At 33.3% G+C, this 26132-nt stretch overlaps 1 protein-coding gene across 3 annotated transcripts in view; it reads right to left on the reverse strand.

The window, feature by feature from the left end:
* Positions 1-26132, reverse strand: part of LRP1B (LDL receptor related protein 1B) — a 1950491-nt gene that overhangs the window by 90142 nt on the left and 1834217 nt on the right. For all 3 annotated transcript variants that reach the window (XM_031651763.1, XM_031651762.1, XM_031651761.1), the window contains 5 exons: positions 14677-14900; positions 13461-13567; positions 4712-4828; positions 2889-3062; positions 1105-1230 (listed from right to left, as the gene is read on the reverse strand). In XM_031651763.1, the coding sequence (XP_031507623.1) occupies positions 1105-1230; positions 2889-3062; positions 4712-4828; positions 13461-13567; positions 14677-14900 (748 nt within the window). The remainder of the gene's footprint in view (positions 1-1104; positions 1231-2888; positions 3063-4711; positions 4829-13460; positions 13568-14676; positions 14901-26132) is intronic.

Below are 26132 nucleotides of genomic sequence, written 5' to 3' on the forward strand. Positions count from 1 at the left end.
CCAACATGGCAAAACCTCATCTCTACTAAAAATACACACACAAAATAAAATTATCCAGGCATAGTAATACACACCTTTAGTCCCAGCTACTCGGGAGGCCGAGGCAGGAGAATTGCTTGAACCCAGGAGGTGGAGGTTGCAGTGAGCTGAAATCATGCCACTGTACTCCAGCGTGGGTGACAGCAAGACTCCGTCTCAGTAAGAATGAATGAATAAATGAATACAATAATTTTTTAAAGTATTATGTGTGGATTTTATCTTTTAGTAACAATATTTTTTCCATTATACCTAATGTTTTGAATATGAGGAAACTTATTTATTGTCAGTCTAGCTGGATATTCAAGAGACATATTTTCTTTCCCTGTGCTATCACACTGTTTTGTGTGTGTGGTTTTTTTTTTTTTTTTGGTTATTCAATATTTAGCATCTGAAGTAATGTTTCAATTTTTATTGATTATTCCAGCTTCTACCTTCTGAAATACAAACTGCATGGATGAAGAAATCTTATCAGTTTTGTTTCTAAGTTAGTTTTTAGTTTTTGCATTAGTATTATGCCTTCTTCATAAGCCCTCAAAATATTTATTATTATTATTCTTTGTGGTAATAGCAGAAGCGGTAGTAATAGTAGTAGTAGTATTGTAAGTCCCATTTTACACAGAAGAAACTAAAATTTGGTTTCTAAATTCTCAATTTTTAAGTTAGTGCTTGGCACACAAGAGGTAATCAATAGAAACGTGTTGAATAAATAAATGGATTTTTGGGCTGAGTTGAAACCCATAGCAGAATGTTCTCAAAAAATATTATTGTCTTATCTAATAGAAGAGTTATAAAAAAAAAATCTTTCGGGTCTGTGAGTGACTTCAAAGTTCTCGATTTGTTGTTAAGTGCCTGTAAGTGTTCAATGCTGCTTTGTGAACAAATGCAGAATGAATTGTTTGAAAGTCTTCTCCAGAGAAAAGAACAGTTTACACAGGCATTCAAGAACTGCTGCTATCAAGGTAGCTAGATTGCTAATGGAACAGATCATTTCACTCCATTTCACTAGTTGTGAAATTTTATGATAAGCATTAATTCATTATTTACAGAATAATAAAGTATACCTACCTAACAGGCTGTCATCACTGCAGGTGCCATTAATCAAATATTTTCCTTCCGGACACACACAAGTGGCCCCAGAAGGATTCAGCAAGCAGAGGAATTCACATGCTAAATCCGAGCATGGATTGGGTACTGGTTAAACAAACGAAAACAACACATTGTGTAAATATAGATACAACAGGCTTCAAAAGCATAAACTTAAATAAGGGGAAATGATTCATTAGCAATGTTGAAAAGTAATCACATCAAATTTCCACTGGGAGTATCTTACTCAATATCATCATTCTCCTTTATAGGTGAAGAAAAATTACTACCCAATGCTCATCATTAATAGTAAGTTTGCCTTATTTATATTTTCCAAAGAGAGAAGAAATTATTCAGATCTATACTTAGTTATTTTGCTTCTGACTAATTGCTTTTGGCATAAGAGTTGGTCTTAGAACCTGAAGTACCATTGGGGCTGTGTTGGAAAGTAAAGCCAATGGAAGTTTTGGGGGGATCTAGCCTTCACTTTAACAGCTTATTTCACAGAGCTGCTCTAACAGACAAAAACAATGCCCCCCTCGTATTTATTAATACAAAGGATTAAAATGCATATGTAGCTTGTCAGTTCAAGGTACAGATGGCTTCCTTTCCATCAAGTGGGAGTTTGTGTGCACGTGTAAATGTGTATGTGCCATACTTATTTGTGTTTAAATTTTTATCCAATCGACATCCTTTGCAGTCATAGCTGATTATTGACCTTTCCTAGAGATTATTTCACCAGAATTAAACAGGAATGGCACCCAGGTAGCTGAGTTGGGGACCATGAGAGTGGCTTGTTTTCTGTAAGAACCACCACTCAAATGCCTATTATATTCAAGACAGGATTTTATTTGTTTACTTTTTATGAATGTGGTAATATTCAACTATGAATATAAATTAAACAGAACTGGAGGATGAGAGAAAGTGTCCTCATATTAACCTTGGAATCTTATATGCCAAATTATTGGTAAAGAGCAGCAAGGCTTTGGATAAAATTTCAGGACGATTTAGGAAACTATATTTTGTTTTATTCTGTTGTGAGAACTGATTTGAATAAACACCACTTGTTCCAGATAAATGCACCAAACAAGATAAAATCCATTTCATTTGCCATAAATAGTAATTATAAATAACCCTTGAACAGCAGCTTGAAGAGTGAACTGATATATAAACACAGATCATTAGAATTTCAGCCATATTATTATTTTTCACTTTGTTCTTCAATATTTTTGACAGCTGTGTTAGAAACATATTTTCAAGAGTATTACCTTAATTACCTTAATGATTTACCCACTCCTTTCTAGGAGGGAGAGTAACAATAATAAGTCATATACAATAAATCAGAGAAAATATGCAAGTCTTGGGAAGAGTTCTTTTTGTATATATTTAAGAATGGAAGGTTAATACTATAATAGTTACTTGTTGATTTGTAATAATAGTCAAAATGGCCAACAATAAATTTCCTTACTTGGATAGTTCATCTATACACTCACAAGGTTCTATTAAGAATTTTAGAAACAGATTAACAGATTATTGTAACAAAGCCAGTTTTAATTGCAAGAAAACATGGCCAAATGCTGAACATTTTCCTGGTTACAGCAGAAATATAATTATCTATATTTTGACGTTTTGGTAGTTGAAAAAGTCTACTAACAAAAAATTAAAGTTACTTAACTTACTGAGGTTAAGACATTTACATATATTTTTTGAGAGATATAAGAAAAAAATTTACCAGTATAGACAACTTCATAATATATTATACTTACAGTCTAGTTGTTTATAACGATGAGATATCAAAACACCTTTTGTTTTATCAATATTTAAAGCTAAGTACTCTACTGAACCATGGCCAAATTTTTGTACTCGAAATACACCATTTTTAGGTCCTGCTCCATATATATAATCTTCGAAGATATCAATTCTATGTGGATGTAATAAACCTGGAATTTCCAAAAGGCAGTTATGAAAGTTTTAATGTATACACTCAGACTTTAAAAACTATGTTTATCTGAGACCATATTGAAAATCTTATTACCGTTTAAACTTTCAGAATTGGAATATTTATAATATTAGCTATGACGTTCTTAGAATTATATCTTAAGTAAGGATATGCAATGTAGTAAACATGTTACTTAAAACATAAAAATACACTTCCATCATCACTTTAATCATCTTTACCATCACAAAGAATTTTCTGGGGGTTATTTGCAGACTAATCCTCTCTGCTATACAGAGAGGATATCTTATATCCAATGTTATCTGTAGTATAAAAACAGGCAGTTTACACAACTCAGTTTGTGTTCTGGATCAAATAAATGATCAAATTACATGCCCAAATGACTGGTTTATTAAGCAATCATTTGTTGATTTTTAAAGAGTAAATCCAAAAATAATCTTTGACATTAGTATTGTTCATTTCATAAATGGAATAAAGAAAACAAACAGGTAAATGGAAATCATTTGTCTGATTAGTTTGGCTAAAAATAATAGTAACCATTATTTTCACATTTTGTGACTTATTTTCAGAGATTTTATCAAATGAATAATTATTCTAACTTTTGAAACAGAAATTTAAAACAAATAAAATGACAACCTTTATATTTTTACTAGTTATCTAGAGGTTGTAAAGCATAAAGTGTCTTTATATTCATATATTTTTCTTTGCTGTTTCATGAAATAGTAAAATGTGCACCAAAACCAGAACAAGTTAACTTCATTGTAATTAATTACAGGTATGTGAACTTTTTTTTTTTTTTCATCTGAGGCCATCGATAAAAACACACACACACACACTTTAGGCAAAGGCACAATAAAAATTTGATTTAGTTGTTTAACTTCCCTGTTTGTGTTATTTAAAAACAAACAAACCAACAAACAAAAAACAGGAAACAAATCTATATTCAATAAATATATAACATGCAAATACAAAAATTTAAAGTGGATATGATGAAAAATTTGTGGTTACAAAAAAATTGTGGGAAGGGGTTGAAGTAGGGAAAAGAAAGTGACAGAAAGGGAAGAAATTAAATTCGGCAGAAAGAACTGAGACAGCCAGGCAGAAAAAAGTATGAGGAACAGAAGGGAGCTAGAAAAATGAGACAGTTAAAAAATAGAAGCCAGGCAGATAGGTGGGCATAAAAACAGTATAGCAACAGAGGAGCACAAGTAGATTCAGCAGTCACTGGTGGTAGAGTTAAATGGTCATTTTTGATGCATTGATACAGTAACTCATTGTTTGCTTGTTATCATTGCAATTGAAATAAAAGTTTGTGTTCACAGATGCTGATCTTGACTACAAGAAGTGCTCTGCTCAGAATGGAATAGCCACGGAAGCCACAGAGTAAAATTATTTTCTGAATCTGGACAGCAATGGCCATGTTTGTTCAAGTCAAGATGGACAAACTTTCAAGTCAAGATGGACACACTTCTGCCTTGACCTCTATGTTTTTCCAGTAGGAATGAAAATTTTAATTACTAGTAAGAGTTATAAGTTGAAAGGAGAAAGAATTTAAGAAAATCCAGAATGCAAAGCATCCATACTTACACTCTCAATAATAATTAAAAATGAAGACAAAAGCATTTCACAAACCTTGTTTGCTGCTGACAGAGACTATTGAGTTAGAGCCATCATACAGAACACTGCCAATGATGGAGAGCTCAAAGTCAGCCCAATATATGCGTTCACTAAAATAATCCACAGCCAAACCTGCAAAATCAACACACACAAGACAAACAGTGCAAATAAATTTGAAATCATTCAAAATCATACTTTTGCTTCTTATTGTGTAATTACAGTTGACATTTGTCTTCAAGCATCATAGAAATTACCCGGTGCCAATCACGATACTGTAGAAATTAGAAAAATTAAAGTAACTCAATCTTTATCCCAAATACATGGGTTCAGATTACATGGCATTTAGTTAACAAACTCTAGCAAAAGTCTTATTTCACATAAGAAAGTCTGCTGTAAATACCCCTTCTAGCCATATTTATGGTTTCTTAATTTTAGCTATTCTCTAATAGACTTTCCTTTAATATTATTTCCATTTTCATCTTCATATTTTATGGAGAATGAATTAATTATTTAAATCATTTATCGGACCATTATTTAAAATGAGTTAGTATAATTATTTCTATTTTTAATTCCTTCAAGAAGGTATAGTTCTCAGAATACACAAGGTTCATGTATTTAATTAAAATATATTTTCACCCCTTCAGAGTTGGCCAACGGTGTTATCGATCAGACATCTGTGTGCATGCTGAAGTTAATGTGACTAACGATTGATATTAGCCGGGTGTGGTGGCTCACGCCTGTAATCCCAGCACTTTGGGAGGCTGAGGCGGGAGGATCACGAGGTCAGGAGATTGAGACCAGCTGGTCAACATGGTGAAACCCTGTCGCTACTAAAAATCCAAAAATTAGCTGGGCGTGGTGGCCGGCACCTGCAATCCCAGCTACCCTGGAGGCTGAGGCAGGAGAATCGCTTGAACCTGGGATGCAGAGGTCAGCAAGCTGAGATCAGCCTGGGCAACAGAATGAGACTCTGTCTCAAAAAAAAAAAAAAAAAAAAAAAAAAGAACCAAAAAAAGAAAAAAATGATGTTTATGGTAGGGAAGAATAAACAGTAAAGTTCTTGATTAAAGTTCTAGTGATGCTTGAATTAATTTTCTCTGAGACTGCTTGTCTTCAGTTTCATTACAGGCAGATTCAGTGAATGATAATGGACTGAAATAATATAGAGTAAAAATATTTTTTTAGTTTCATTTTTTGATTTCATGAATGTAATTGGAATCCATCCAGTGTCTTTTTGTAGGAACATCATCAACACATAGAATATCTAAGAAAGTAAACTTTCAATATGGAAGAGTAATATGTCTGACTCATGAATTCTATAATAAATATTCACTGCTGTAGATTTTTTTTGTGACATAGCTGCTGTCTAAATATGACATATTGCATACTTTGGAAGTACAATGAAGTTAAATGCCTTAGGCAACTAAAGAGTGTTCCCAATGAGAACATTCAAGAAGCAACTGAAGTACATTTTAATGGCAATGCAACTGAATGAAAGGTACTTTTGAGTGTGTGCTAGACTTTTATTCCTGTGTAACTGGACCAAGACTTAATAATCAGAATGGAAATAATTCATATTAGAAATCATTAGTGAATAATTCTTCAGTTAAGTACAAATACTTAACTCACATGTAATCAAATTAAATATTTTGTTCCTCAAGTAATGTATAGAGATGTACCATGCCTGACCAGATCCTGAAAAATAACAATTAAGCAAGTGGCCATTGTTTTACTGGTTTCTGCTCAATTATTAATTTTCTATTTGAAGTCATGTTAGAAGACACGTTTTTGCATTTTCATGTAGAATTATGAGTAATATGAACCACAAATTACACGGTTTTTTGCTGCTGCTCCTATAGTTCAAAACAGCTGACTGAGAAGGGTTAAAACATAACATAAAAACATGATTGTCTCTCTTCTACCAATGTGCTACAATAAAGAAGTAGCTAAAACAAAAATCTGTTGCCGATAAAATTAGTTTTAGACTTAAAAACATTAATATTGATAATCACAGAAAAGGAGAAAACAATGAGTATGTAATCCAATTTAATCAACAATATTGTTTTTCAGATTCAGAAGCAGTAAAAAGTTCTCAAAAATGTCATATATTGCATTATTGGTTTAGGTTTGTCTAAGACATACCCACTTTTATCAGCTCTGGCCATATTTTGTACTATTGGATGGAATTACATCTTGATAAAAATTATATAACAAAGTTTATAGATGAGTGGAATTTATACTCCAGAAATCCAAAAATCAATAATTTTGATTTTTTATTAAGCCCTTTAATAAAAGAGATAGTCTTCTAAATTAAAAAGTTAATAAAGGAATCAGCTAACTTTTCCTGTTATAGAGATGAGAATCAAGTTTATATGAAAAAAGTTCTTGTCTATCTTTAAAATATCATATTTTATTTTGCTCTGTAATAAAGAACCAATAATAAAATGGAAAAAAAAATCAATTCTCAAGAAACTCATTCCTATATGAACAAGGAAAGATGAATAATTGGAACCAAGTCAGTAGGAGCCCAGAAAATTGAAATAAAATGCCATACTTGTTTTAATTAAGTATAATAGAATCACAATTTGAATGGTTTATAAAAAATAAAGACATAGGCTCACTACGTTTTAGTGACACAGGATAATGGAGCTAATTATGTAGTCATTTTCTGTACATCTCCCTTGATACCAAGACTACTTTATATTTTAGGGATTTTAAAATTTCACTCTTGTCAAACTCTAAAATTTTCTAAGACCTACTAGTTCCCCTATTTCTATTGTAGGCTGGAAGAAAATGAAAAACAAGCAAACAAAAAAACAAAATATTATATGAAGTGACCATAGTATGTAACACATTGATATTTAAGAGGCAGGACTTGGAGAGAACAAAAAATTTAAATCACTGTTTTTCAGAAATAGAGAAAAAGACTATAAACATTCTGTTTTAATGGAAAGCCAAAATTTGCAAGATAATAATAACCAAGTGTGAACTACCATATTCTTGATTTAAGAAGTTGATAAAGGAGCCAAAAAATAAAAATAAAAATAAAAACCTGGATACATACCATTATGTGAAATTTAATTTTTAAAAATTGTTAAAAGTATTTTTGAGTTAGGTTAGAAACTACATTAAAGTCATGTTTTCATACACACATACACACTTATTTTTCATATACATACACATCTATTTATGACAGTGTTGGTAAACTAAATTCAAATAACAGCAAAATAATCCTAACATTCATGTTCACTTTATTTAACTAGAGACTGTATGTTGCCCAGTGAATTTGCTTAATGAATCAAACAATTGTGAGTGGTCCAGGACCAGTATGTATTTATTTATTTTCTTAGAAATTACTGCAATTTGAGGGAGATAGGAGGCAATGTAAATATGCTTTTAAATATCAAAGAATGTAGTTTGAAATCAAACTCATGTAATACTACATACCCTCCTCACTGGATGCAAAGTTGGAAAGTATCTTTGTCTGACACAGCATTCATTAACTCTATATACTCATGGGGACTTCCCCTGTACCACACACTGCCAGGTACCATGCACAGAGCAAACAACAAAAGAGTTCATGTTCCTCATACCTCAAAATAGTAAGAACCATTTATGACAAACCCATAGCCAACATCACACTGAATAGGCAAATGCTGGAAGCATGCTCTCACCACTCCTCTCACCAGTCCTACTCCACACAGAACTGGAATTTCTGGTCAGGACAATCAGGTAAGAGAAAGAAATAAAGTGCATTCAAATAGGAGGAGAGAAATTAAAAATGTCTCTGTTTGTAGATGACATGTTCCCATATCCAGAAAACTCCATCTTATCAGCTCAAAACCTTCTTAAGCTGATAAGCAACTTCAGGAAAGTCTTAGGATAACAAATCAATATGTGAAAATCACAAGATTTCCTATACATCAAAAATAGACAACCAGAGAGACAAATCATGAATGAACTCCCATTCACAGTTGCTGCAAAGACAATAAAATACTTACTTACTTAGAAATGTAGCTAACAAGGGAGGTGACGGACCTGTTCAAGGAGAACTACAAACCACTGCTCAAGGGAACCAGAGAAAACTCAAGATGAAAAAAACCTACCACGCTCATGGATAGAAAGAATATTGTGAAAATGGCCATACTGCCCGAAGTAATTTATAAATTCAATGCTATTCCCATTAAACTACCATTGACATCCTTCACCAAATTAGAAATAATAATAATAATAATAATAATAATAATAATAATAAACCACTTTAAAATTCATATGGGCTGGGCGCCCACCTATGGTCTCAGAAGTTTGAGAGACTGAGGAGGGTTGATCACTTGAGATCTGGAGTTCAAGACCAGCCTGGCCAACATGGTGAAACCCTATCTCTACTAAAAATACAGAAATTAGCTGGGCATAGTGGCGGGTGCCTGTAATCCCAGCTATGTGGGAGGCTGAGGCAGAAGAATTGCTTGAACCTGGGAGCAGAGGCTGCAGTGAACAAGGATAGCATTACTGAACTCCAGCTTGGGCGACAGAGCAAGATTCTGTCCCCTCCAAAAAAAAAAAAAAAAAAATTAATACGGAGTCAAAACAGAGCCTGTATAGCTAAGATAATCCTAAGCAAAAAGAACAAAGCTGGAGGCATTGCATTACCTGACTTCAAACTATACTACAAGGCTATAGTAACCAAAACACCATGGTACTGGTACAGACGCATAGACCCATGGAACAGAATAGAGAGCTCAGAAATAAGACTGCACATTTACAAACATCTGATTTTCAGCAAACGTGACAAAAGCAATGAGGAAAGGAGTCCGTATTTAATAAATGATGCTAGAAGAACTGGTTAGCCATATGCAGAAAATTGAAACTGGATCCCTTCCTTACACCTTATACAAAAATTAACTCAAGATAGATTTAAGACTTAAATATCAAACCCAAATCTATAAAATTCCTAGAAGAAAATCTCAGAAATATCATTCAGGACATAGGTAAAGGCAAAAATTTCATGATGAAGATGACAAAAGCAATTGTACAAGAAAAAATTGTCAAATGGGATCTAATTGAACTAAAGTGCTTCTGCACAACAAAATAAACTATCAGAGTCAACAGACAACCTACAGAATTGTAGAAAATTTTTGCAATCCACTCATCTGATAAAAGTCTAAATTCAGAATCTACAAGGAACTTAAATAAATTTACATGAAAAAAAACAATCCCAGTAAAAAGTGGACAAAGGACATGAACAGACACTTTTCAAAAGAAGATATGCCTTTGGCCAACAAACATATGATAAAAAGCTTAGCATCACTGATTATTAGAGAAATAATCTAATAGTACTTCATAATATTAGATAGTACAACAATAGTACTTCATACTATGTGGCCCAGCAATCCCATTGCTGGGTATATACCCAAAAGAATATAAATAATTCTACTGTAAAGATACACACATGCATATGTTCATTGCAGCACTGTTCACAAGAGCAGAGACGGGAATCAACCCAAATGCCCACCAATGATAGACTGCATAAAGAAAATGTGGTACATATACATCATGGAGTACTATGCAGCCATGAAAAGGAATGAGATCATGTCCTTTGCAGGGACATGGATGGAGCTTGAAGCCATTATCCTCAGCTAAATAGTTCATGTTCCTGCTCTCATGGAACACATTACTCATCTGCTACACACTTGACTGAAACAACATGTTTTTATTACATCTTATATGGTGCCCAATAAAAACAATAATCAGTGTGTCATTTGAAGGCACACATTATTTGAATCACTCCTTAAATCAAAATCACACAATGGCTCAATATTGGCTAAAAAGTTATGTTGAAGCCCTTTGACATTTAAGGTTTTCTCTTCTCACATATTATGTCACCCAACCTGTGCCCTTCTGCATGTGTCTTGATTCCTGACATCAGCAGAGCATCCATATGCTCTACACTGGATCCCTGGCTCAGAGGACTATATTATTTCACATATCTGGCATTTTTAAGTTAGTTATTACTATATATATATATATAAAGTGTGTGTGTATATATGTGTGTATATATATATTATTTTAAAAGGGAGTTTCGCTCTTGTCGCTCAGGCGGGAGTGTAATGGTGGGATCTCACCTCACTGAGTTCAAGCAATTCTTGTGCCTCAGCCTCCCAAGTAGCTGGGATTACAGGTACACATCACCATGCCTGGCTTGTTTTTTGCATTTTTAGTAGAAACGGGTTTGCCATGTTGGGCAGACTGGTCTCAAACTCCTGACCTCAGGAGATCCGCCGGCCTTGGCCTCCCAAAGTGCTGGGATTACAGGTGTGAGGCACCATGCCCAGCCAATCTTTTGATTTTCTATTGATAAAGCCAAGGTTTGAAGGTAATAAATTCATTTCTGAGGTCTCACAGCTAATACATATTCCCTTGAGATTCAAAAGTGTATGTGACTCCAATGAAGGATTTTTTTTAAATTTCTTCATGATGGATTACCTGTCTATCCCTCAAGTACTTATTCAAACATCACTTTTCACATAGTTTTTCATTATTGGAGATTATCTTTCTCACCTCTGAACTCTGATATTATAAAATATGACAATGACACAATTCTCACCTTTTGCAAAAAGTACAATTACTTTGCATATGCCTCATTTTTTTTTCTTTCTCAAATGTAAACTTTGTAAGAAAAAGGACTGTGTTATGTGCATCACTAAGTTACCCATAAGAGTTGTTGAGCAGAATGGGTAATGCATGGAAAGTGTCAGATCCGTGCATCTGTCACTAGGCCCAGTGTTGGAGACACTGTGGTGCCTATGCAGATCACCTTTACTAAAGAGGAGTACCCAATTCCTCACTGGTGCTTCTGCAGTGAGGACTCACACATACCCTCCTTCTCCAGATCATTGTGCTTAACTGATTGAAGCAGCTTTGCTTGGAATATCACAGCCCCAAGGCCAATTAATGATTGATGGGGCATATCAAAAGCAGATCCCCTTGCCTGTCATAAATTTATGCTCCAAAGTATAACTATAGTGACTCAAACCAAGACTAGACTCGACCTGAAACACAGTTTACTGGGCTCCTTCCTCTGCTCTTCCTCTGTCTTTTACAGCTTTCTTCTGTATACCACTTCCTTCATAAATGACTTTTACAACAATCCCCATTTTAGGCACTTTCCTAAGTACTATCTTACAGGTAATTCCACAAACTGCTGCCAGTGTCATTTTTTAAAATAAAAACATGTTACATATACTATCAATATGATTATGTAAAATGTTAACACCAAAGAAGTATTTTAAAAATAAAAACCGTGTTTGAGATTATGCCACTTAACTTGCCAATATCTTCAAATAGCTCTCTTCAAAGCTAGAATAGAATTCAGTTTTGCATTTGAGTCACCTTGCCATCCTCATATCTTCCATTCTCCTGAATTGTTTATATGCTTCTAGGTATGCTAACCTTCTTGCTGTTTTCATGCTGAGCTAATTCCTTACTCAGAACTTACTATTCTATTTTCTTAAAAAGCTCTTTCCTCACATATTCACATCACTTGCTGCCTCTCTTTATTTAGGTGTCTCTTTCAATATCACCCTTCTAGAGATGACTTCTCTGATCATCATAACTAAAATAGTACCTCCATTGACAGCCCATCTCTTGCTATGATTTTCTGTATAGCATGTATAACAATGTGACAGTATATATAAATACATATTCTATCCTCTATAGGAAGATAGACTTCATGAGGGTTAGAACTTGCTTCATATTGTTTCTTCAGCATTTGGAACAATTTCTGGCACATGGTAGATATTCAATGGGCATTTGTTAATGAGAATGAGATGAAAACAAATTTATGTACATAGACTAAATTTCAAATATTGCTTCTCCCCATAAAGATTAAAAACAATCTAAATGAATGGAAAGGTATCAAACACATTAAAAATGAATAGGAATATAAGCACTAAATATAAATAAACTACAGAAGACATTGTAATGCATAATTTTTAAATATGTACTATAAACCATGCATTATGTCCTTTCTGTGGAGGTGTAGTCGGTAGAGGGTAGGTGGCACAGAGCCCCTGAGGCTCCCATAACCTGAAAATGTTTTATTGAAGAAGTGCTAAAGTTAGAGGTACAAAATGGGAAAGATACAACTAGGTAGACAAAGGTTGACATTCTAGATAAGGGAGCTGGGAGAAAAATGACATGAGAGAAAGACCATGGAGACAGTAAAGATCTGAACTCCTGGGCAGTCCTGAGAACACAGATGGTTTGGAGTAATAGCTTAGATGGCAAGTGGGCCAGGGAGATTAAAGTCATATTGAAAAGAGCTCTGAATGAAAAGGCAAAAAAAAATCATCAAAACTGTCTTTTACATAAAGTATATTTAGCCACCTATTTGTTCATTTCATCTCTCATCCTCTAGGAATATTTCCCAATATCCCAACTTAATTAACATATATCTGTAAAAATACCCTAATGTAAATGTATTGCTATAAACTGTCAAAATTTCATGCCTGTGAAATCTGACTAATAGCCTTACAACTTAGACAAGTTTCAAATCATATTCCTGTAATATAACTGACAGTGTAAGTACCTGATTTTCAAGTTGAGAAAATAGGACATGAAATGTAAACAACTTCATAAAATCATACTATAAATGGTTTTATCCACTTGTAAATATACTTATATTGCCAACAACACTATAAATAACTGTTAACAGTAATATACTTGTCATTCTGCTTCATATTTTAGCATGTGTCAGAAATCATACCTGTGGGTCTCTGTAAGTTCTTTTGTACTAAAATCCTTCTCAGTGTACCATCCATGGCTGCTTCTTCTATGTGGGAGTGATCTCCAACAACAGTCCAGTACATCATCCTGAAGAGAGTGGGTCAAAGAGGTTAGCCTGGTGATGGTGCTGCTATAACCCAACTCTGCTCCACAAAGCAGTGACTCTTCAGACCACATGCCCCAGAGTCACCCCAGAGTCTCTTAAAAAGTAGATTCCCGGGTACAACTCAAAACACACAGAATGAGAGCCTCCAATAAATGGCCTGGGAATCAACATTTTAACGAAAGTCTTGCCTACACACATTAAAATTTGAGAATCATTGTATACTATGATGTACCATAGCTCATTATTTAATATCCAAAATTCAATTTTGAAACTTTCATTAAAACTCAGAGAAAAAATATTTCCACCACATGAAACTTCCCTTTTGTTTTGACACAATAGTCATTTTATTATGGATGCTGTATGAACATGCTATTTTTTTTTTATAGAGAAGTAACTATTTTCTCAAACAGAAATTATTCTTTAATTTGGATGACTGCTTAATTCTAATAGTTAGGTATAAGTTGTCTCTTTTTACTCAGGAGTTATCAATCCACTTTATGGATGATTAAGAGTTTTAGGTAACATTTTTCTATTTACTTTTTGGCCATTGCTTGTAGGTTTACATCTCTAACTAAAAGAAGGAAATGTTTGTAATACACTCTTTAAATTTGCGCGTGTGTGTGTATGTGTGTGTATGTGTGTATATATACACATACACACACATATATATATATATTCCTTCATCTTTTATTACCATAAAGAAAAATGTTAGTCCTCTGTATGTAATATGTTTGATATTATGTTTAATATTTTGACAATTCAATTTTAGATCAAAAACAGAGGTTGTGTCTATCACACCAAGCTCATTCTTCTGCAATGCACACATATAACCATGCACAGACACACACACAGACACACAGGTACATTGAATGCATAATACAGGAATATTTCAGAAAAAAAAATATATTTCGTATCATCATTTGGTGGGAATAGGACATGCTTTTTTACAGAAGAAATAGTACAAGGATATTTAAAGGCATGTGACACTATTACACATTGAACACTCATTACAGAGACAAAATCTACAGAGCATAATTTCTAAAAAGGATATTCATTTTCAAGAAATAGAAATACTAAACCATTAACCTACCCTCTTTTAGGATTTACAGCAATAGCATACGGTTCTCCAGCCATATTTGTTAAGAGTCTGGTGCAGTTGGGGCCATTCAGCTGCCCTACATTAATAGAGTACCTCAGACTGGTCCAGTGAGTAGTGTAGTAACTGAACCAGTGCATTCTAGAATGATCAGTCCAGTAAATGTTTCCAGCCACCCAGTCAACTGCAATGTCCCTGGGCCTTTTAAATTCAGGACACTACAAGGAAACAAAACAACACATCACAGTATTTTCAAAAGGAAATTAGTGGAGTTTTCTGTATCTTTGCATTGAAGTTATGGGGGAATTATAAGAACATAGTCATGTGTTAATTGCTACATGCAATTAGATGTCAAAAAGATACCTAATGCTATTTTCAATCTTCGTAGATGTATTATCTGCCTGAATCTTAATTGTACAGATCACTGGAGTTTAACCAGATTGCACCTGTTTAATCATTACTCTGCTGAAATATTTCCAGAACCATAGGAGGTTCACCCATGACTTCTGGCAGTCAATATTTTCTTTAGAGTAACCATAATTCTGATAGCTAACACCACAGATTAAACAAATCAATGTAAAAAACAATCACAATCTTTCATTCCAGAATTTTTTGTTTGTTTGTTTCTTTGCGACGGGAGTCTCACTCTGTCGCCCAGCCTAAAGTTCTGTGGCGCGATCTCGGCTCACTGCAAACTCCGCCTCCCGGGTTCACGCCATTCTCCTGCCTCAGCCTCCTGAGTAGCTGGGACTACAGCCGCCCGCCACCACGCCCAGCTAATTTTTTGTATTTTTTAGTAGAGACGGGGTTTCACTGTGGGTTAGCCAGGATGGTCTGGATTTCCTGACCTCGTGATCCGCCCGCCTCAGCCTCCCAGAGTGCTGGGATTACAGGTGTGAGCCACCGCGACTGGCCATTCTAGAATTCTTTTGTTCAACATTATGACTGTGAAATGTATCCTTGTTTTGTATATATCAATTTTTAATCTTTTCTTTGTTCAGTAGTATTTGTTCAAGTATTTGCTCAAGTGGATTTGTACTGACGATATCCACTTGGCTTGTTTACAGTTTTAGGCCATTACAGCTAAAGTTATGGATAGTTTAGCACTTTTTTGTTGTTGGTGGTGTTGGATACAAACACTCAATTCATTTGGGTATTTACCAAGGAACAGAATTAATGTTTTCAAGTTTATGCGCACTTAGCTTGATAGGATACGCTAGAAAAAATTTTCAAAGAGTTTGTAGCAATGTACAATCTTTTCAGCAATGTAAGAAAAACTCAGATGCTCTGCATCCTCACCACACATAATTTTGTTCTGCAATTGAAAAAATCATTAGTACAGCTAGACACATTTAGGAAAATACTATATTTTAACATCTTTTGAGGAAAGTCAGAATATCTGTTATTCATCTTACATTTGATAGGTTGGATTCTCCATTCTGTTTTACTGTATTACTGTGAGACAATGGTAACAGAATTCATTGAGACTAGATAGCAAGGAAAATAACTTATATTCTGTGCCCTTCAATTAACTTGATCACTTTGAGCAGGAACTAGTGTAGTAATTAATTTGACATGACCAGGTTTATTGTGCATAACCAAAAGTGAGAAGGTATTCCCAGGGGTATTATGGCAAGTGTAGAAACAATTATTTGAAGGTGATTACAACTAGATGTGTAATGCATATGTAACAGCATCTTTAAGACCTGGGCAGCATTGGAAATATGAGTTTTTAACACATGAAAGCTTCTTGTGTGGGTTCAGAGAAACCAGTATTATCAATCAGTGGACTTGGATTAAAAGAAAAGAAACTGACCATCTCGAAAAGAACATGGAAGGCCAAGAAACAGGAATTGCAAATCACTGTCTGCTGCATGATTACTGGGATCTCAAACAAGGAAAATATGGCTTACATTAAACACAGAATCCATAGACAATTTCTAATGCCATTTATCATCAGTTCTTTGACCTATTGGACGTTAAAACTGAAATTATGAAATTGTATTACCCTATTTCTCCACTTTAACAATAAATGTTATCCATATACCCAGTGATGTCTCAGTTATCTGAATTAAATGTAAAGCACTCTGCAATACAGTATACTCTAGAAATGTTATATAAATAATGTTCGCAGATGTTTAGAATATAAATGTCCTAGTCAAACCAAAAAATCATTTTCGAATGCTCCAGTATCATTTAAGCTAACTGTATTTTTATTTTCAACTTGTCATCATTTAAAAGTAAATATATCACCAAATGGCATGTGCATGTCAGTGTGAATCATAAATCTACAAACATGAAAGACAATGGGAAAAATCACCATTATAAGCTATTTTAAACCTGTTGAAGCATATGTGTAATTTTCGAACACTAGCCAAACAAACCTTTATGACACAAAACTTATAATGCTCTTTGTCTGATTGAACATAGAAAAAGTATCTATTTTCCATTTGTGAGATGTAAATGTATACACCTGATTTTCAACACTCATGGTATCCCTGATAAAATATGTCATATTCCATGCAAGTTCCACTTTTGTTGAATTTAGGATTTTCATTTCATTAAATTCATTCTCAAAAAATTCTGATTATCCTTCAACTTTAGACTTCTAACCCTAGACTGATGACAGTTAGTAACCCAGTTTCCTAATGTTCGTAGAGCATTCAGAAGTTTGATTTGGTGATACTTTTTCAGGTAAACAGGCTGGTGAAGATATTACTAAGGGTGAATTATAGAAGGATAAATTTAGGTCACATTTCTAGGGTAAAGAACATAGATTACAAAAAAGAAAAAAAAACTTACTTTTCATGATAAGTACAAAATATATTGATGACTTGCAAAGCCATTTAATATATACATTTATTCTCCTTCTTCTGGAATAAGGAATCTCTAATGTCATTCAAGTAACAACTAAAGTAGTTAGAATATGGGGTAAAAAATAGGCACATGCAATTAATTCAACCTCAGGTTATGATATCATAAATGACAAGATGATTCTCAGAGAATAATGGCAGAGGGTGAAGATGTTATCAGGTGTTCATCCTCAGTGACTCACAGTAAACTAAATACTTACTTATTTTCAACAATGAAGAGAGAATAGCAAAACAAAACAAAAGACAATCAGGAGGAAGAGGGAAGAAAGGAGCGGAGGCGGAAGAAGACAACCTCCCTCAGAATAAGGTGGCAACATTATTAACCTACTCTCAATCTATGGCCAAATTAGGAAATCATCCTTTGTACTGAGCTTCATAGGAAAGAACTAATCTCTACCATTCACATCTTGACCAGGATTTTGAATAGTATTAACCACATAAAAGGGAGCCTTATATTGAATGGATGTTCACTGGAGGATGAAAGGCAGAAATCCCTGTTGGATTTTCATATTATGATCACACAATTTATTTAAGGAGAGGTACCAAAATCAATCAGGTAAATACGAAAAATGGAAAAACACAGGATAAGTACACTGACATTCTGAGAGTGGAAATGAAGATTGACATGGGAAAACAGAACAGGAGAACTAAGCTCCTTGCCGTCAAAAATCATGAAACAAAACAAACAAGCATACCAGATTGGAGAGAAGAAAATATACAACTTTCATTTGCCCCATTGACAAGCTCACTAGACAGATACACCCATGAAATAGAGACGCTAATTAAACGTGTCCTGTTTGAGAGACTGCAGGAGCATGCAGCTTCCCTGACAACAAAAGGGTATTTCTCATCTTGTTGAACAGAGTGGAAGACACATTTTGGCTGCTTTCTTCAGACAGATGATTTCTTTTCTAATAAGCTCTCTAAATACACAGTCAGTTTTGAGACCTGAGGCATCCTTCTTTGTAGGAATGCATTAGTCAAATGAATGAAACCCTTACATCTTACAAAAAAAGTGACAGTTTGTAACAAAATTAGAGGTTACTAGTTTAAATTACTAATCCTTTATAGGTGTAGATTGTAAGGTATCTGTCACAATTCCAGCTTCAATAAACTGAAGATGTAAGTCACTGAAGACATTTGTTTTAAAACAGGAAAAGGGAAAAATCTGTGACAGGGGAGTTCAAGCATTTGAGCCATGAAAATACTGCTGTCTGTTTTAATAAATTTCTTACAGTTAGCAATATGCTTTAGAAAATTTAGTTTACACAAGGATAAACTGAGGTGATACCACATATTTTATTAATTTGTGATGTTTTTCATCTTGGTGTATATCTAAGAATAGAAAATTCAACTAATTTTATTAAAGTTACTTATCTCCCAATGGAATTATATTAAAACAAAGATGTAAAACCACCCTCAAGAAATTGTGTGTGGATGTCTCTGTAGGATATTTTGCTAAATGAAAAGAATATTGACATTTTGCTTCTCAAAATATGAATCAGATTCGCTTCCAATGAGTGGATGTAAAATAATAACTACACAAATTCTAAATTTTACTAAATTCTATTGACTTAGTCATGTTATTAAAATATCCAAATATTTCATATGTCAGTCAAGGAGCTCACATAGCAGTGGAGAAATCCTAAGAGAACCAAGAAAAAGTTATATTTAGAGCTAGAATGTGTACGAGATTTAAAAAAAAAAAAAAAACTATTGCAGAGATGAAAAAACTTTGGCTTCTATTTATGATTTACACTGAATAATAGATTATTTCAATCTGAATAATTTTAAAGTTGCAACAATCTACATTAGGATCATGTCAACTTGAAATAATCTTCTGTTAGATGAAAAAGAAACTTCAGATGTAATTCTCAGACAGTTTTTTAAAAAGACCAAATTTGTCGTTGAATTAAAGACTCAATAATGTATGTGATTTTGTTACTTTTTCTTTTTTAAGCCTCTTCAGTGTTCTTTAACCTTTTATTCCTGATTCACCTCTGTGCTCCATAAAAAGAAAGACTGGCTCTCTAAACTTTTATTCACACTATCAGAAAAACAAAGATATCACAGAAGATTAGAAAACACACTGAATTTGGAATCAGAAGAACTGATTTAAATCCTAGTCCTAGTTTCTCTCCATATTATAAGGTGTATAAAACAAAAACTTTGGATTAGATGATCTTTGAACATCTCTAGCTCCTAAACAGTAAATTATGTAACAGTTCGAAATATTATCCATTCTGGGTAAGTCTGCATTTCGTATAGCCTTAAATGCATATCTATGGTAATTGCTCATTTTTAGGCACTAGTGAGTGACTAATTTGTTCGTGCTTGGGCTGGTAATTCTGATACTATCCTACATCATATGTGCATGACCTGGAAATAAGGAAGTAGAATACCTCTGACAATTACAATTTAAACATGCATAACATTTGAGAAATAATTCGGAGTTACTTGAGAGCAGACCTATCAAAACAATTGGTTGAGGAGTAAATTTAAGTTAAAATTAAAAAAAAAAAAGTAGATTCTAACTTTTAAAATTAAAATGTCACATTATATATCCAAAGTTTTGTTTTTTTCTTGAAAATTAAGGTCATACAGTTTGATATATCGAAACCGGGCTAACATTCCAGAATAGAAGAGTCAATTACCTGCTGCACCCTCCTTTTATTAGATGTGTTCAGTTTGTCTCTATCACCTGTGTTCCCAATGTTTATGCCTATTTCAATCAATTATCTTACCTACATAACTTCTTTATATAATCAGTTTGCACCAAAAGGAATTGAATTTAATAAAGATATTGTGGATCTATCAGAAAGAGGATGAAGACAGTAACAAACACATAGAAAAGAGTTAAAGAAGCAAATGACAGTGTGTTTCCAGAATCATTAGGTAAGTTCTTTGTGGATCAACAGGAATTTTAGTCTTTGTAGCAGATGTACATGAGTATATACATGATTTATATGATATACACAAAATAAATTGTGTTCTTTTATCTCAGTGTCTCTCATCCATCAAATTCATTCAGATTATGAATATGTGTGTATGTGCACACGTGCTATGTAAATATAGGAAATGCTGAGTTTCATATATCATTCTCTTGCCAGCTTCATTATAGTTTCCTAGCATTTTATTGCTCCTTAAACTGACAATAAAATTTCCAAGTCTAAACAGAACCCAGAATAATAAAGGGGTCACCTTGTAGGCTACTTTTTAGGCATAAAATTAACATTCTTCAGTCTTTCTTTGAGCATGTCCCTTCAAATGACAACAGGGCCTTTGGAAGACCTGAAAACACATTCTGTGGGATGAGATCTCTGATGCTTCAACAAGATCAAGATCATTCTCAGTGGTGACAATAAGTATAATAATAATAATAAAAGTGGTGTCTTTTTAATAAAGGAGCTTTGGTTAATTGGGAAAATTAAGGAAGACAGAAAAAAATAGCACGTAAATGACTTTCAAGGGAAGATAAAAAGTTGCATTATTGGTAGTGAAATATGGCCTATATAGGGCTGGAACAAAACTTTGTGTTTGGGGATATATATGTGCTTGTTTATAGCTATGTAAGAAAATGGGAGAGGTGTGATGGGAGATGAGGCTGAAAATGACTAAGAGGCTTTTAAACCAATGGTTTTTAAAAGGATATCCAGTAGAAGAATTTACTTAGGGACATATGATGATCAGATTAATGTTTTAAGAATGTTTTGGCTATGGTGTGGAGAATGGCTTGGGTGTGAGGGTCAAAAGTGGATAGATAAAACCAGAGGAGACTAACTTAATGAACTCCAGAGAGAAGAGTGTGGAAGTTAAATTGATGGTTTTCTGAGACAAAGGTGGACAAAATATGAAATCTAAAAAACCACGATGAGATGCCATCTTTCACAAGCTAGAATGTCTACTATTAAAACATCAAAAAATAGCAGATGCTAGTGAGGCTATGTATTATATAACTATTTGTGAATTCATTTTGCCATATATCATTTATAATTATTCTTTCAACTTTCATAGTATACACAACAACTTTATTCCTTAAGGTTTGAGAGAAAGATACATAACCACATTTCCTGTTAAGCAATATATAACTAGCAAAAAAATAGCTTTGAAATTAAACTTTCATGGAAAATCATATATTTCTTACTATGGTTATAAAAATATTTGCTATTCAGGTAAGGCCAATTATGCATGACATACTATAAACCCTTCAGACACAAGAATGATTGATTATTAGGATCTCTATCATAGGGATTTCGTAATAGATATGACTTCTCACAAATTAATCTAAAAATGCAATGCAACAGCAATCCAATTCTAATGTGTTTATTCTTCTACTAAGAGTCTAAAACAATTTTAGAAATAAAAATGCAAGATTTTCAAATAATTTTCAAATGAATGGCTGTGGAGTTCATACATAGAGATATGCTATAATGCTACAGTACATTTTTAAAATATGTTCATGCGGCACAGATCCACAAAGAGATCCAAAGACTATGATGGGGACTCCATATTCACGAATACGTTTTGAGAGTTTAGTACCACAGAACAATAGAAATACCTACTCCATCACTAGAGAAATGAAAGACTATTTAATATTTAGAGTGGAAGTTAAATCTCCACATCAAACCATATACACATAAATGCATTCAGATCCATCAGAAACATAAATATTTAAAAGTAAAAGAAGTATTAAAAGAAAGAATAGAAAGTGTGTACATGTTCTGGATAAAAGACTTTCCTAAATATGATGTGATGTCCAGGAGCATTGACGGAAAAGACAATCAGATCTGACTACATAAAAAGCAAATCTTCTATATAGTAAAAACCATCAGAAACAAAGCAAATTCATTTGAAGGAAATGGTTTTTTTTGTGTGCGTGTGGGGTGTATATCTTACAAAAACTCAGTATTTACAGTATATAAATAGTGCATAATAAGATCTTATGGAAAACAAAACACTTTAAGGAAAAAATAAGTATAGATCAAAATAAGACCCCTGGAAGAAGCAGAATTTTGAATAGTTAATAAAACATAAGAAAAGGTGTTCAAACTTCACAATACAGAAAATACACATCAAAAACAATTGGGAAAAGTTTATTAGTATTATGATGCCGATTTTGGCAATAGCATTAGGAAAAATTCAAATTCACATATTGAGCATTTTTTAAAAGTAGTCTTTTTGAAGGCAATCTGAAAGTACTTATTCAAAATTAAGTTTGAATACTCTTTAATCTAGCATTTTCACTGCATAAAATGCCTGGACTATCTAATACAGGCTTTGTTACCCTTATACTTGAAGATGACCACTAAGATATTATTTGCAATAACAAGACAAAATCAAACAAATTATGTTTCTCAAAATATAAATATTGAAATGAAGGATGTTACATTTACACTATGAGTGCAATCATTTAAAAAAATGACATAGGTAAAATTAGCTGACACGGTAAGGTCTCAAAACTTGTTTAGTGAACAAAGTAAACAGCAGAAATGACTTTGTATGATACGATTCTACTACATATTGAAAAAACCCTAGTGTCGTGCAAGTATCTAAGTTCATAAATAGGTAAATAGCTAATCAAACGATGGTATATCCACATAACAATATGCTATTCAGCCAAAGAAAGAATGTCTTATTGATATATGAAACAATATGGATGACTCTCACAATCATTGTGCTGAGTGAAAGACGACTGATCAAAAAGGGTACTTACTATGTACATAAAATTCTAGAAAGAGCAAACTAATCTATAATGAAGAAAACAAATCAGTAGTTGTCTGGTGATGGGAGAAAAATGGGCCAGGGTCTGGGGGAATAGATTACTGAGGGAATTAGATGACCATATGGAAAGAGTTGGAGGTCATATAGATATGTTCATTAGTTTGATTGTGATGATAATCAAAACTTTTGAAATTGTATATGCTGTATATATTTAAATATGTAGAGTTTATTTTATGACAATTATAGCTTGAGCTTCTAAAAATGCTCTAGATGTATCAGTATATAAATTTATAGAAAAATATTTGTATAGTACAGAACAAATTGATCGTCTATTAGGAGAGCTGTGGACTTTGAGGAAACAGGATAAAGAATCCTTTTCACTTTTTGCCATTCTGACTGCTGGATTGTGGGTGAAAAGTGCAGCAAGGACAGAAGTTAGGAGGCTACTGAACTAATTCAAAAGAAAGATGCCTGGATCATACCTAGGTGCCCTCAGCAAAGCTAATATAAGGTAGCCCACTCTTGGACATACCTGGAAGGTGTATTCAACAAGACTTCCTGATTTATTAGTTATGATGGAAGGAAAGGAATCAGCAACAACTAATGACTCCAAGATGTTTATTTTAAACATGTGAAAAATAGAGTTGTCATTAAATGAGATTACAGAAGTGGATTTGAGGGATACAATGTGAAGTTTATTTCGGGGCATTCTAGTTTCAATATTTTTTTTTAGATACAAAAGAAAAAGAAAGTAAGCAGTTGGACAGGGGATGATATCAATTATGTTAACATGTCCATATATGTTAAGCCATGAAACTATGTGAGCTCAACAAGGAAGTAAGGGAAGAGAGTAGAGGACTAAGGTCTGAGCCTGGGGTATTTCATTATTAAGACGGATGAAGAAAAGGAGCAAGTAAAAGAGAATGAGTAGGTGAAGGAAAAAAAGAAACGTTAAAACACCAATTAAATAATAACTACATTGGTAATTCACCTTAGTATCATTTTATTTTACAGGATTGTGATTACATAATATGACATGATAAAATAAGTATCTACTGAAAGCCTGGCTGGAGAGGCTGATATTGTGGTGAAGGGTTTCTCAGTTTCACTGCTGCCAATGTTTTGCTCAGGATATTTTGTAGTGTGTTATCCTATCCATCGTAGTGTGTTAAGCAGCATTTCTGGCCTTACCCACTTGATACCTGAAGTAGTCTCCTGGTTGTAACAATAAAAAATATCTCCAGATATTTCTAAATGAGTGGGAAATCATACCTACTTGTGCTCTCTGATGCCTGCCTCCTGCATATACCCTAAATTTCTTAAGGTCCTTAATGAATCTCTGCCACGAAATTTGTTGAATACTTCCTTGTCGTCATTCACTTGATCTCTTAGAAGTATACTAAAATTATGACCCTGATCTCTTTCTCAAAATATTCTCCTATCTCAGTTTTTGTAACTCTACATCTTCTTATTTTCTCTGAATGCACTGGCTACTCCTTGTCATCATTTTAATTTTGCTTGGGAGATTGGTTGCAGTCCTTCTTTTTCTCCTTTCTTCTCTTACTGGTAATCTAATCTGGCTTCATAGTTTTATGTACATCTTCTACTCTGCTAGTCTTTAATGTGTATCTCTAGCCCAGAATATGTTTGTGTATGTATGTATATATGTATATCTACACATATAAATATATATACATAATACATATAATTTAATGTTATGCATATAACATATATATATAAATATATATATTTGTGATTCATATCCTCTCATAACTCATATACATGTATATATATAAAATAGTATTACTTCTTTCTCATCACAACTCAAATCTTCTCTCTTCAAATTGGCCTTTACTCATCTTATGTTGGGAATTGCATTATCTGAATTTTTCTTTCTTAGTTCATTATTTAATTCCTTTAATACATTTTTAAAAAATGGAATTTTCTGTATTGATCTACTTATGAGTTTAATTAACTTTCTCTTTCTTCCCTAGAAAATAAGCTCCATGAAAGCAAGATTCCAGTTCTGTTATTATTGCATTCCAAAAACCCAACACCAAAACTAACAAGTAGGCTTTAAATAAGCCTTTGGGTATGAATGAATAAATTTTGACTGGTTTCCCCTAAAATGCTATGCTTTTTATTAATAATTTCCTCAGCATTATTTATTGTAGACTCATACAATAATTATCACTGGTATATTTTTAATGAGTAAATACTGTTTAATTAAGGAACTAAAAATCCATGATAGCAAAGTGGCAAATTTATACCTCTTTGACTTGTTTAGTAAAATTTTGACTAGATCATAACTGTTATATTATCATTTACCAGAGTCAATATGTATTATTGAGTGCCTGTCTTGTGCAGTTAACAACAATAAAACCACAAATTGTAATGATGTAATGAACTGATAGCTTTAGATTTTTTCCACGTAATCATAATAAATGATTGTAACTCTGATTTGAATGAACTCAGATGACTATCAATTTTTAGCAGTACCCAGATGTTCTGAAACAAGACTTTTAAGTGGTTTTGTACACACACACACACACGCTTGTTTGTGAGTGCATATGCACACCTATGCACTTTTGTGTGTGTGTGTGCGTGTGTGTGTGCGTGCTTGTGATACACAGAGACTCATATATTGGGTATGAGGTTTATACCTCAATTAAAAATTGAGACCTGTTAGGAATAACTTAAATAGATATGTTGTTAAAAGTGTTTTGGGAAAACAAAATGATGTAATCAACTTTTTGAGAAAAAGATATGATTATTAATCAGTAAAATAATAAGCATGTTTATCCTGAACATTCTATTTACAAAAATGAGAACATACCACAAAACGACATCTCATAT

This window comes from Papio anubis, chromosome 10 (assembly GCF_008728515.1).
Source record: "Papio anubis isolate 15944 chromosome 10, Panubis1.0, whole genome shotgun sequence".
Lineage (NCBI taxonomy): Eukaryota > Metazoa > Chordata > Mammalia > Primates > Cercopithecidae > Papio > Papio anubis.